Consider the following 14,992-nt stretch of genomic DNA (forward strand, 5'->3'; position numbering starts at 1 on the left):
GGTCTTGCTCCCCGCCCGGTGTTCGGCCGGCTTGCCAGCAGCCGCACATGCAGAGCAGTGCGGCGTGGCGCTGCATTCCACGGCCTTGTGACCGGGCTGACCGCAGCGGAAACAGAGGGCGCTGCGGTCGACCTCCGAGGTGCAACGGACTCCCACATGATGCCCGACGTGGCATCGGAAGCACCTCAGCGGTCTGGGGTCAAGCAGCTTAACCTGCGCCGACACCCAGCCGACCAGCAATCTTCGGCCGTCAACAATGTTTTTGGCCGCCGTCACGGGCAGCTCACCGTGATGGTGCACGTGCCCTGAAGTCGGGACGTATGGTGCCCGCCTTGACTTCGTCGGCGGAGCACCCACCCGTCCTAGCGACGGCGGCCACTACCTCCTCCGCAGTAGCTGAGTCGTCCAGGCCCATGATGCGCAGATCCGCGCACTTGTGGGGCCTGGAGACTCGGGCGTCGTCCGCACTTATGGACGCCCTAAGCCTCTCGGCTAGAGCGTCTGCGGCGGGCCCACTGGCCGCTCCTGGGACCTCCAGCATTCGGGCGCCCGTTGCGGTCACCCTGAGCCGGAGGCCGGAGGCGATACCCAGCTCCTGCAGGTTCACCGCCTCCTTTGCTTGGGCGAGCACGTCGCGGTACGACACGCCCCTTTTGACCGCGTCCGGCTGTAGTGTGACTACTACAGCCGCGGTTTTGGGGCGCGGAGCGCCGCGGCGGCTCGCTCCCCTGCGCCGCCGTTTCTGGGCCTTCTTTGGCCGCTTTGGCCGCCCTCCGTTTTTTTCTTTTCCCCACCACCTGCCACTCAGACTCAGTGGCAGAAGAGGTAGGGGCCGCAGACGGTGTCGGCTTTGGAGGGCGTTTCGCCACTGGTGCCGACGACGGAGCCGGTGCTGACGGTGGCACCGGGGGCCTCTGCGCCTGGACCGCCCTTGCGGTCTTGGGCTTTGGCTGAGCGGGCGCCCTCCTGGTCGGTCCGTTCGGCGCCGCGACAGGGGGCTTGCTCGGCGGTCCCCTTCTGGGTGGGGGTGCCGCTGCAACCGCGGCCGCATAGGAGGCCCTTTGGGCCGCTGGGGCTTCGACGCGAGGGGGCGCAGGACCCTGCCCTCCAGGACTGAGAAGCGAGCCTGGAAGGCCGCCATCTCCTGACGGACTAGGGCCAGGATCTGGCTCTCAGCCGGCGCAGTCTGCGCCTGTTGTCTGGCCCCACCGCGCTCCGCCCCCTATATTGCACATCTCATATTAAGAACAAATTTCTGCATGCATTTCCTTCCATAAAAGTTCTTGAGCAATAACACATTTGTGACGTCACCTAGCCCAGGCAATATAGCGCGAGCACTAAGCAATAATGATTTTATATCATGCTCGTATATTCTGCAAAGTGATATCTGTATTCAATACCACGCTTATGCGATTGAAATGCAAAATGCTCAATTGAACTAAATTCTGGATTATTGTGACCTTGTTTCTCTAAACTGGGAATCAAGATTAGCTAAAAAAATTTGAACTTTGTTTTATGTAATAGGAAACAATCTTACAAAGATATCCATGGATTTACAATATCATATGTTTTTAAGTTGGAACTCAATGCATGTGCCAAAAGCTCAGCTCGTTTCGTTCATCCGTCAAAGCGTGATTGAGGAACGGACATGCAAATACATATCTAACCATACAAACGTTACACATGTATTATACTCATTTAGTAGGATAGAGGCACCATTTCAGTAAGACTTTAGAGTATATACTAAACCTAAAAAGCACAATTTTTATAGTGATTTTCAATACCTATAAGTAAGTATCGTATTCAGATAGCATTTTAAATACGTAGGTACACTAATACTACTAATGCTGCCGGAGTAACAATATGCCTCTAACATCATCATCGTCAATTCCGAGAATATTCCCCTTACATTATGACAAATTCCGATCACTACGACCTTTGAACCACATCCTAGCACACAGTAATACATTCAGTGCTGTAGGCAGCAATCAACGGCAGAATACATCGTAGGTACCTCGTTGTTCACAAACTAGCGAACAAAGGACCGGGAATGCAACAATTTGTACATCACAATCCTACTATTGTCTCCACAAGGTTGAATTTGAGCACGTGTAGTTCTAACGTTTTTCTATTTACTGTACATACTTACTTAGCAAACTTTGTAGGTATATGGAATGTAAGTCAAGGAAAGACTCTTGAGCTTTGAGTTGATTAGTTGAATCTAATTTTAAGAAGCTAGTGCTTGGAGTCTTGAGTCAGCTGCTATGAAGGAATTCAAGATAGATCTGTTCAGTAAATCTTTATGTATGAGAATGTCGGTATGAATATTAAATATTCTATGCAAATAAATGTGAAGTATTGTCATTGTTGAAAGGAAAGAAAACGAATAAAAAAATAAAAAAAACGCATTAGTCATTAGCCAAAACGTAACAATCAGTATAACCAAACGATATCCAGTTACCCAAGCAGCCGAGTCGTGTAAAACACTGGTACTAGCTGCATCCGATTCGATTAAAAGCTGACCTCAAGACACTTGGAAAAAAGCTTGGGCAGATTGCAAATTTTCACTAAGAACTCCTATCAATATTCTATCCATAGCCATCAAGGATCAAATACTAAGATAGATAGCATGGCCACATGTGGCAAACTAGTTTAACGTATACCAACCTCACGAAGTCGAGAATAAAGTCGCCATTCCAATTAATCAATTCTACCGCATTACAAACGCTCGTCCAATCCCGCTAAGTAAACGGTTGGTTCATGCAAATACATATAATTTGTCCTTTGTTTGTACTACACTAAATGAGGTCCGTAGTTATTTGCTGGCAAGCTTCTTGTGGTAATGTTTGTTTGTCTTTCAAGGTGGTTTAATATAAGAGTGGGTGTGTATGTGATATGTTGCGGCTTTTTTTTTGCGAAGTTTTGACTCGTGATGACTTCACGCGACTTACAAGGTGGTCGCTAAAATAAGCAATTGATGTCATGTTGATTTTGGAAAGTCTTTTAATGTTTGGCTAAAAATGATATTACGCACGACGGGAGAGGAGTATGTGGGACTCCCCGGTATACCCACTAAAAAGGCCCAGCGGCACTCCGACCTCGCCTAAGTGGAGGGGGATTGGGAGTCTATAGCATCAAGTCCATGTTTGACATGCCTAAAAACTGAGCAGTTACTCATTTTCTTAGCAAAGATTTTACGCAATAACTACAAGTGGAAAACTATTTAGAAATGAAACCTATTTCCACAGTAAACATTCTTAATGTTTTACTAGTAAACCAACACTAATTAACATTCTGTTACAACTAAAACAGCCTGTATATTTAGTTAGTGTCCAATTTATTCGCGTTTCTGTGGAACACATTTTACATTAGTTTCGACTAAAATATTGGTTTAATTAGAGTTGATGTCATGAATGAAGCCGTACCTGGTTCTAGAATATAAGCCTTAATTAACATATTGTCTCCAAGAATACTGACTTTCGTGAGGTTTCTAAAACTTACTTTTAAGTAAAGGTTTTCTTGCCTGAAGTTGAAAGATCGAAATATTTTATCATGTACTAAACTAGCCATTTTTCCGCGGTGTCACCCGCTTCTCGTGGTAACAACTGCCCGTACCGGAATAAAATATAGCCTTTGTTTTTCAGCGTGAAAGTATTTTTCAAATTAGTTCTGTAGTTCCGGAGCCTTTAGGGTACAAACAAACAAAGAAAAGTTTTCTCTTTATTATATTACTTTAGATTTTTCCCTTTTTTTATTGTCATTTCTTCCTGCAGGTTACCTATTTTCACGAAAATAAGGATTCTGTTCAGCCTACATGACACACAAAACTTATGATACAACTCAATTTTCGCTCCGCAATACCAAACATGTTTTGTCATAAAATACGTACAAAAGCCTGCTTCGAATATCCTTTGTTCAAAGCACCGGTCACCTGACAATAGATAACCAGTCCTTCCTTTTTACCTTTTAATCCTTTATTTTGACAGTGACAGCCATTCAAAAAGGTTTTATTCTGCTCATGCATTGGTATGGAAGGGAATGGTATTCCCGTTCTGTATGGAAAAACTGGATCATGTAGTGAAAAACAATTTGAAGTTACTGTTTGAGTGTGGCCTATTTGTGAACGCTCTAAATTAAAGCCATTAATTTTTCAATATATTTTCAAGGAAGACTGTAGAATGTTGGTTAGTCTACTTTCTAAGGCGAATAGGTACTAGGCTATAATATAAATAAATACAAAGCCAAATCATCCGTGCCTTGTACACACAAAATGTAGATAAGGTGTTGAATATTCAAGTAATTAATTAATTATCTCTGAAATACTTCAAAAAGTTTAACGAAAATTGCTGGCCTAGTTTATCGTGCTTTAACTTTAAAGATCAATATGCACTTCTTTCAAGAACCATCCTTTAACACCGTTCATCTAATATCTCAATTACTTTAGAACTTTAGCCTTTCCGTAACAAAGTGCCAGCAAGTGCTAAGCACAGTTTTTAGTTTGTTCAAGCCTCCAGTTTACTTAAAGTCTAGTGCAGGCTCTCGATTCGTCTCTTAATTAACGGGTATAATGACTCTGATCTCAAAGTTAGTTCCGATCTTCTTGTTAAAACAGTTCAACAGTTAGGTCGGATCTGGATCAGAATGGTTTAAATAAATGGGTGATAAATTATAACTGACTGTGTCGGAATTTTTATTGCTAATAGTGGTGTTTCTGCGAAAAAAAATGGTTCTTTCTACTGATATTTTACACACTGCTGCAACAATCACGGAGGAAATGAGTATAATATTGATAACATTTATGTAAAGCCTTCTAAGACTTCTAAACCTATTGTCATGTATGTGTGATTTTTTTTTACTGGAATGAAGTGGATTTATTTAAGTTTAATTTAATTTATATTTACACATGAACCCCCTTACTTATAAAATCTCTAATCACCTTCTAAGCAACATTTTAACTAATCACTACTTAAAGTCTTAAGTAGTAATTAAATGTTAATTAAGACATGCTTAAGCAACGTTTATAAGTAAGAATTTTCTTAAACAGCCCTTAAGTATTACTTATATTTTATTCACGTTTATAAGTAAGGCTGGCAGTTTTCATCTATAAATGACTGTCACACACGCCAATTCTTTGTAACTCGAAAAATGTTAACGTTATTAATGAACCAATAAACAAAAAATATATTATCAAAAGGAGTATCTATAAAAAATAAAAACTTAACATCCTGAAACCTGTCAGCTCTTAATAAAATCTTAAACACAATTAGCTATGGAACCTTGATACAGCAACACGTTGCTTGCTCGAGCGCGAACATCGACCTTGTTGCAGCCTCATTAATCGTCGCATCAGCCGGTATCCTGCCTTATTGCTAACGGTCATTGTTAATTAAATTTGAACTCTATGGAATGGTGCTATTCTTCTTGTATTTTGATGATTAATGGTTTGAAGATTTTTGAGTTATGTAAGAGTGTTTTTTGCGTGCGCGTGTAGTAGTTTTGAATAAGTGAAGTTTTAATTGATTGAAAAAGGAGGTTCTGAGTTTGACCTTTCTTTATCCGCGATCATCTTACATTTTGCTGAAACGATTTTGATGTGATTTTCAGTGCAGTATTTGTCAGATTCCGAGATTTTAAGAATATGTAGTATTGAATACGGTTTTTTTTTTATATTGAACAGATTATGTTCTGTTGGCCCAAACTTAATATAGGTCTCCCATAACGCCTATGTACTAGTATGTTGATGAACGAGTAGAGAGGCTTTTGTGGGATTCATTACGCTTTGATAGACATACCAACCAGGATTTTCTTATTTCTAAGTTAGCACTAAAATCGAGCAGATATTCCATACAATCCTTTACCAAGCAATACAAATTTACTCCGTGTAAATTATATTGCTTTCCAATAGCAGCTGAGGAAATAGAAAACTCTAGAAGTTTGCTTTGCTTGCAATCTATCAGTCAATGGGAAAAACTCGCGAACGCTCAGTTATCGAAACAAGACGTGTTTGCGACAAGCAATTTAAGTTAGAATCGTTTTTCATACATATGTGATTATTTGTGCAACTCCTTTAATGTATTTACAAGTTGAATAACTTTAAGAATTTTCTTATTTTACATTTTTAGAAATTTTCTTATTTATTATTAGAAATTTCTTAAGTTTACCTATCAAGGTGAACCAATAAAATAAGTTCCAAAAAGTTATGCTTCAAAAAAATGTGTATACCTTTTTCTCATGTAATACCATGTTTAACGATGACGCCAGCATAAGCTACAATTGCTATTTCAAATCAATTAGGTAACTATTGGTAACTGTTATAAAAATATGTTGTTTGGAAATTAGTTAACTATCTTACTGTTTTCTTTATTATTTCAGTAAAATTATTTATTTACGATTTTTACCTAGGTATTCACATAACTATTTATAAATTATTTATATTTACATACCAAACCACTAAATAAATACCAAAACCCGAAACACAAACATTCAAATTCAAAGTGCAGTTGTTATCATAAATTGTTTGGCTGCATTAATATTCTAAGTGTCGGAGCGCAGTTTAAACAACGCCGTATTATTTCCCTTGATACCAGTCCCTGTTCCCATAACTAATGTCACCAGTTTATCAGTAACATTACATCAAAGATATTGTGTAATTTAAATTAACTCGGTAGAAACTGGTTTAGTGCGAAAATCAACTGAAACTCGTTTAGTAAGTACTAAAATTACAGAAATGAATGATTATTTAATTTTAGGGAAATGCTGCTAAAACTCTCTAAACCAGTACTATTATCTCAAAATAAAGTTATTTCTTAAAGTTTCAAATCACCGCCTGCAAGTTTCAAAGTTTTTATTTCAGCCTGGAAGTTTCGAAATAACTCTTTTTTCTAAACATGATCATACCAGAGGCAGCATTAGTTTAGACTACCGAAACTTGTGCCGCCTCTACAGATTTTTTAAACTAATTATAACCTTATGCCTATATTTTTAGAATACGTTTTGAGTTACAATGCAATTAGACTTACTTCATTTCTGAAGATGCATCAAAATTATGCTTTTCTCTGTCACACTTATTAGTTATTTAATGATTCTGTCCCTTTCATTTCGTGCGGGACGTCATTGACGTGTCATTTGTTTTAGTTTAAAAATTCGAACAAGTTATATCTATCTCTTTCTTACTGATCTATCTATCTCTTTCATTTCGTGCATGACGTCATTGACGTGTCATTTGTTTTTGGTTAAAAATTCCAACAAGTTATATTTATCTCTTTCTTATTGATCTATCTGTCTCTTTCATTTTGTGCGTGACGTCATTGACGTGTCATTTGTTTTTATTTTAAAATCGTTTTCTTTTTCTCATCATCAATCTCTCAATTTCTAATATGAATGTACGAATGTTCAATTGAGCGCGAAGTCAGTGATGCTCCCTTTATTTCGTCTAGATAGCGGATACTTAAGTAATTTACCTAGGTATATTACTTAACCGTTATCTAAAATAATTTACAATAATGTATTTTACTTATTTTTTTAATTTATCTTGTTGTGGGCACAAGCTTAGCTTTATATTAACTTAGTGTAAACCATTTAATGCGTCAATATTTTTCTTCCTTATTAGATTCTACTGAATGTTAACTAAAGCTGTGGGGAGAGACTGAGTGTACCTATATTTTAGCTCATAATGAACATGTAGGTACACTACATACATATGTTGCAAGGTCCATCAAATGAAAAATTTGCGGCCCATTAGACCATAGTTAAATAAAAGTATGACGCTGAAATTAATTATAATACACGTTATATCGTGTTTGTGCGTCAAAATGTTATTACCATTGGCAGTAATAAATAGCATTAATTAGTCACTATAATGCTATTTTATGAACACAAACACCTATACATATATTACGTAATGTGCCGGTGCCTAAATATTACAAACATTTAATGAATTTGCTCTGCACCAATGTGCCAATAAATTAATTAACGAATTATTGCAATTTATTTACCTACTCATTTATTGATGCATAAAACCTTTTGCGAGTAAATAATGCAGTGTTTGTTAATTACGCCAAAGGATTTTAATGAGAATCCGCCCATGCACTTGTATCTAGTAGATAGATAGATAGATTAATAGATGTCCGTTGTATAGTAAGTTAAACCAATGGAGCCGAAATAAAGATGTATTATAAAACGATCTATCGAATCTTATAAGCGTAAGAGTTTGTTTTTTGAACAAGCTGGTCTCAAAAGTACTATACCTAGTAGGGTAATATGATTTTTATTTTCAGTTATAGGTAGCCCAATTTTAGAGGAAGCTATAGATTATTCTTTATCCGTGTGTACGGAGTATTTCCTACGGGATGCAGGAGAAACCACTATAGGCTAGCTAGTTAGGCTATAGGTAATCGAAATAGCTAACAATGAAGACGTTGGATCTTGGTTTTTCCGATGAAAAATTCTATCTCAGTCGGGTAAACGCATACCTTACTACTTAAATATATTTTTTTAAACCTACATTATACGCTCTTACATCCTACTAGTTATCTAGGACGGGTTAATAGCACATTCACTATAAAATTTAGGCTAGCTTAAAGAAAATGAGACGGTACGTCCTGCCCTGTTTCAACTAGGCTAACTTTAGCTAAGTGAGTTTGCTATGTTAATGGCTAGGCTACCGAAAACATTGTTAATATTTTCCACGGAATATTTTGTGACCTTGTACTACAGTTTACTGAGCACTTTGTTAAATAAACTAATTTTAATACCGACATGAAAAGAGTTGAGTTCTATGAAACCAAAATGCCTAAAAGAGTTTTTTTATACGTACTTTTGTTTGTTTACTACTTAATGAAAGATTAAAATTATATCCGATAGTCTTTTGTTTTATTCCATCATAAAACATATGGCATAAAACATAACTCGTATTGGCAGTAGTAGGGAGTTGATAAATTGCTGGTTTTTCATACGTGTTTTTGCTGTACCAAAATTTACTTTAAATCAAGTTGCTTCAACTAAGTTTGTTGGTTTGCTTGTTCGACAAACATGTGAACGAAGTTTGTATTTGACAAGCATTCAGTGGAGCTTTCGTACTACTTCCTTGTTTATTTCAATGTTTTTAAGTTAACATTTTATCCAAGGGCCTGCCAAGACGAACTCAATGACAGAGCTAATTTAATATTTTTTTACATTACTATACACCGTAAGCAATCAATATTTTAAAACAATATCCTTTCACTTCAAATATGTATAAAGGAATAAGGGTCAACGGGTCATTGGACTCAAATGGTAGCAAAAATTAATCCCATTAAAGGTTGGTTTGATATGGGGATGACAGTGTTACCTGTAAGGGTATGATAATACAATTATAAGTACTATTACTTGTCAAAATTACTCGTGTGATTTTAAGATGAGTGCGTCTAGACGAACAATTTTAAAATGGAGTAATTTTGATTATACATACATAGAAGTATTTTTGTAGTCTAATCTACCTAACCTTCTTCGGGCTATGTTGGAAAATGCTTCCAATGTAGTTAATTACGAGTGTTCTACATGGAGTGACTGCCTATTTGACCAATCAGGTTATTAACGGGGAAAGCGTAGCATAATCTGACGATAAATGAACCCCTTCGGCTGTTATTTCATCATAAAAATATATTTTTTACATTACGAAATACTCCAACCATAAAATATAAAAGGAGAACAATACTAATGAACTGGTAAAATCCTATAAACCTCTCTCAAAAATATACTGATTTATACAGATGAAAGCCTCCTGTAATATAACTTTTAAACGATTCCAATTTAACATAAATTTTCTTTGTTCCAGCAATTCGACTCAATGTGCAAAGCCGAAATATCATTCTTAATACCACGGATACTTCTAAATGTAAGTATTTACGTAAATAATGTTAATTAAGTGTTAATTTAAATCAGTGTGCCTCTTGACTTCTGTAATGTTATTTTGATTTAAAATGCTCGTCAAGAATTCGATCTTTATAATTCTTGCATGAAAGCATCACGAAAGCTGACCCCAACAAAGACGGAAAAAGGCTCGGGAGATGATGAGTTCTTCGTTCTCGACTAAAAACGTGATCAGATACACATACATAGAACGTAACACAAAATGAATTATCCCGAAAAGATCGACGTGTAGCAATTTTTCACAAACGACCCCGGAGACTAAAGCATTTCCTCTCAATTTTTTGCGACATGACGTACAGTTCTCCCAGCAAAAACTGCCAAAAACAATTTCGAAATTCAAAATGCAACGCTGCAAACTTTTGTTGAGAACCGTACAGTATCCAGGTTAGGTTTTATCCAAGTCTTGCCTATTCTTTTGTGCGACGTATGTCATAAGTCAGCGGGCGACGTGAGTCGACGTGACCCCAAAATATTGCAACGAGCTCTATTGTATGTTGAACAAAACTCACCTTGGCGGAAAATATGCTTTTTAAATGTTCAAGCTTATATTTTACTTTTTTAAACTGACGTTAGCTTACGGCTGCAGCACACAATCAGCCGGTTTTTTGGAAATATTGTGACATGCCGTGTGGGAAAGCAAGCCTGTCACTGTTTTTTGTTTGAATCTTCTTGATGACAGTTTTCCAAGACTGCTGCTATGTTTTTAAAAGAATGCTTGAGAGCTGTATAATTTCTGTTAATTACTTAATTGCAAAGTTATAGTAATGCTTCTGTTTCATGTTTATTTTCAGAGAAAATGTAAAGCAAAAGCATATTTCTTTACACAGTCGTTAAAACTGCAGCTTAATGCGGTTACGTCAACTGCATACAAACCGCGACTATTATGTAATTTACAGCTGGCTTGTCGCAAGCACTTGTTTGCATAAAACCTTCACAGCGATTCCATTCCACGATTTGTCCAAAACATAGATTAGAATATAGAACTATTTGAATGCAGACTAGCGGATTTTCCGCGCGGAAACGCTCGGTGACAAACAATAATTTCCAACTACCGGTATAAATGATGCCATCTGACGTCATGGCCGGTTTTTACCGGGCGAAGAAACATCATTAGATCTTAGCAGTGGAAAAACACTATTCGTGCCAAAACCTTTTATGAGAATTCATACAAACCTGTAAAAAATAGAAAACTTTATTTAGGACTAAGTGGTAAAATTGATACTAATGCATGTTATCACTACAGTCCAAATTGGGTACCAGACACTATTAATTCCCAAACTAAAATATTTGTCCGCCTTAAATAAAGGCCACTTGGACCAAACGAACTATTAGTTCGTTTAAGTTGACAACTCCGTTAATAGCAAAGTTTGATAGTTCTCGCCGAAATGGGTCATTTTGTACTCGCCAGTCGGTCTTCACCGTTTGAGGGAAGCTTGATAAATTATGCTGGAAACTCTTCCGTGAGTGTTAAGTCACTGGGGTAAAGTCGAACAAAATGGCTGAAAGAACTATTTATAGACCATTGTGTAATACTTTTCTGTAAAAGTGGTCTTGTAAGTCAAATAAAAAAATAAGCGAAGCGTTGACCTTAAAACAGAATGGTACAACAAGTGAAGAAAGATTTCACAAATCCTTTCTCTTTACATCTGACTATAACATTTTAACGACTGGTAATAATCCTGAACCCTTGCTCCAAGGCAATTTAAATGAAAATTAGTACGAAAGTAGGACTGAAACATAGGATACAAGAAAATAATCCCTCAAGTACCATCTTGCATCAAATGAAGTAGGTATTTTTTTATTAACCTTTTACTTTTTCCACAGTGTCTATGCATATGGTGCATCCTTCGACTGTACCACCTCCTCCGCGCCGGAGTCACATGGAAGGGCGCAGCGCCCATCGAGCTGTGACTACTACCCCCCCTCCAAGCTTCGGAGCCACAGCCGCGGAACTCGCAGCCCTGCGAGTCAACTCTCCTCCTGGGAGGGGCAGAAAGTGACACCGACGCTAGCCTTCACGAACTCTGACGATACTCGTCTTTAAATATATCAAGTTTTGTTTACTGTGAAAGCTTTTTGATACGTCACCGATGTTAATGGACAATAAGTATTCTTTTGTTTTTATGTACAAAACTGAGACTGGAACTGAAATGCACCTTCGTTTTATGTGAAATGATTCCTCGACGGGGAAGTTAGGACATGACCATATGTACCTAGCTCTCTGTAACAAAGGAGCATTCTTTGTCAAAGGAAGCTTATTTGTGTATCGATTCATGTTTTGTTCGTAACAAGGTACATATTTCTTGAAAGAAAAATGTAAGAATGGTCCCCAAGAAATTCAACTTCAGAATGCGATATGCATTTGTTTCCATCATACAACTTCCAATTATTTGAGAATGTATGTATTTGAAAATGTAAAAATACTGTCTCCGTTCCGCGAAGTAACACTATGTCTCCTGTCCCCAAGCTAACCGATTTTCCGAAACAGCGTAAAAGGATAATAAATATTTCAGCGTGACGGCGACGCTCCGGCCTCCTTGCGCCAGAAAATTCTGTAAGACATGAATTTATAGTGGCGTATTTAACAACTTACTTGGTTTATGAATATCTGAGATGCTATTTTGAACCTTATTTATGTCAAAGCATTGGTACTGTGACTAGAATAATAACGAACCTTACATAATATTTGAACACTTCTATAGGTACATATAAAGGACTTAAAGTATTGATACGATCTTGGAAGGTAGCTTTGACCTAATTGCTTGCTACACATAAGATTTCTAGTGTTCGGTATAAAGCCTAAATCACCAATCTAACATCCAAGATCGGGTTCACAGATACCAATGACCGAAGGATTCGTCTCGAAGATTCGACGGACTGTTTTTGTGCTAGTTTCGGGTCCTTTCATACGCAGTAACACGTAAAACCAAGGAGTACGTTTGATATAGCAGAATGATTAGAATTCGTGAATCACTGGCATGTAAATTGTAGAACCAATGTTAGTTTATGACGCAATTTAGTACCTTTAATTATATTTTGGCAAATGGCGTCACTATTTCATCGAGGTTGACAGTACCACATTAAAATTTGCAGTAAATTACTAAACTATGTTTATGAATGCATTAACTAAATTACAAACAGATGTTATTTAAAAGCTTATTTTAATACTAAATTACTGTTTATTTTTCAACTACTTATGCTGTATATAAAGTAAAATATACACGATGCAAAAAAATATCAGTGCAGTTAATATTTAAAAAGCGTAATTATGCAAATTAAGGTTTAATAAAAGCGATGTGGGTTTTGCATGGAGCATGCATTGCGTGTTTTAAGTTAAAATGAAATTACAAAGGAATTTCTTTTGCGGACTTTTAATTATTGTTGTTGCAATTTCAAAGTAGAAAGACAGGTTTAATTAGTACAATGGAAAAAGTAATTTTGTAATTCGTATTTTTTGTTGTACATTTTAAAATTCTCTCAAACAAATATTTTATGTATTATGTAACTCTACAACTTAAATTACTTTTGTTCCCTATCTTACTTTATTCTGAAGGAAAAGGATAAAAAATACTTCAGAGGGTTTTCGAATGACGTGTCATTTAGCGGTTCAATCTTCCATGTTATCGAGAGTACAATAATATTGTTCACAGCGTATCATGTTAAGATATCAATTTGTTGTTAGGTATATATTTGTATGAGAGGCTAGTTACATCACTTGTGGATAAAAAAATCTAAAGGTTACTTACTGAAAAATAACTGAAGAACTTGTCGACAATTTTGTGTAGGTGTAATACCCAAAAACAAAAAGCTCGCTGATGAATCGGAGTTTAAGTTTAAGTCTACTCAAAAATGTCTACCAGCTCTCGGACTAAAATCTACTGGTGATGAAACTAGTCATTAGACTTATATTTTTTTATAACTAGGGTGTTGTTTTGTATGCTGTAAGTTGTTTAAAGTTACGTTGGTGATAAAATATGGATTATTTTATTGATATAGACCGAATTTATTTCAGGACATTGTACTATAAGAACTCTCATAGAAAATGCTTTTATTATGAAATAGGATTTTTGACCTTTGGAACATTTGAAAACAGTTGCTGAACAACGTGACTTTAAAGAACTTTTGAACTGTAAATAAAGCTTGTTCATAACAATAACGATATAAACAAAGTTGTCAAAGAGCAACTTTTTAATACCGTCGCGGTTTTACAAATATTTTGAAAACAAAACAAAACTAAAGCCTCTGTTCGATCAAAACTTTGATCTCCAATAAATTTGTAAATAATATAAACGTAGATCTAAAGAAATGTTTTGTATATAAAAGTAATATAAATGTATATTTATATAGACGCTGAAACAAAGCTTGTTTTAATGCTTGTAAATAATAGAAAATGACTTTTTATTGGGTGATGTAAACGCCCGTAATTGTAAATGCTATAAAATAGACAAAATGAAAAAATATACGTTACAATGAAATTCCGATATTATAAACGTCTAATAAATTGAATGTTGAAACTGTCGATGTCGTTTTAATTTGAAATGCGTGACCTTTTTAATAAAAGGACAGTTTTCTCTCTTTATTAAATATCTACGTGTCGAAATTATTCAGTTCATCAATAATTCAACTTGCGCAATCTGTGAGTTTTCGCTAAAAAGTCGTTAATGTGATGAGCTATTTCTATTCGTGCCTGGTAGTATAATTTTTTAATACTGATGTAACTTAGTATTAAAATTAAATTCCATTTCAGATACAGACTGGGTTAAATACTTTTACAAAATCAGTTTTTTTCGATAAGTAAATGAAAACAGGTAAAATAATAAACAGACATGAAAAGTGCCATTACTCATGACAAATTCAATGGTCAATGACAAAAGCTGGCAACTGGTTTGAAATGTCGTGGATATTCATGAAAAAGGTGTGATATACTTAAATTAGGTAAGATAAAATCTTTTGAACCAAAGACGTTTGAACTAAAACAAAAAAAAAACTCGTCTTTTCTAGACAATATTCCAAAAATACTACTTACTTTTGCACTTGACAACCATGCTATGATTTTTATTTGTTATTAGGTATAGTTAGTTAT

At 36.4% G+C, this 14,992-nt stretch overlaps 1 protein-coding gene across 1 annotated transcript in view; it reads left to right on the top strand.

Moving 5' to 3' along the window:
* Positions 1-14,421, top strand: part of LOC110377413 (uncharacterized) — a 67,663-nt gene extending 53,242 nt beyond the window's left edge. Inside the window, exons 6-7 of the mRNA XM_021336303.3 lie at positions 9,815-9,874; positions 11,734-14,421. Coding sequence (XP_021191978.3) covers positions 9,815-9,874; positions 11,734-11,820 — 147 coding nt within the window. The 3' untranslated portion in view covers positions 11,821-14,421. The remainder of the gene's footprint in view (positions 1-9,814; positions 9,875-11,733) is intronic.
* The last annotated feature ends 571 nt before the right edge of the window (positions 14,422-14,992 follow it).

The sequence above is a fragment of the Helicoverpa armigera genome, chromosome 10 (genome assembly GCF_030705265.1).
Source record: "Helicoverpa armigera isolate CAAS_96S chromosome 10, ASM3070526v1, whole genome shotgun sequence".
NCBI lineage: Eukaryota > Metazoa > Arthropoda > Insecta > Lepidoptera > Noctuidae > Helicoverpa > Helicoverpa armigera.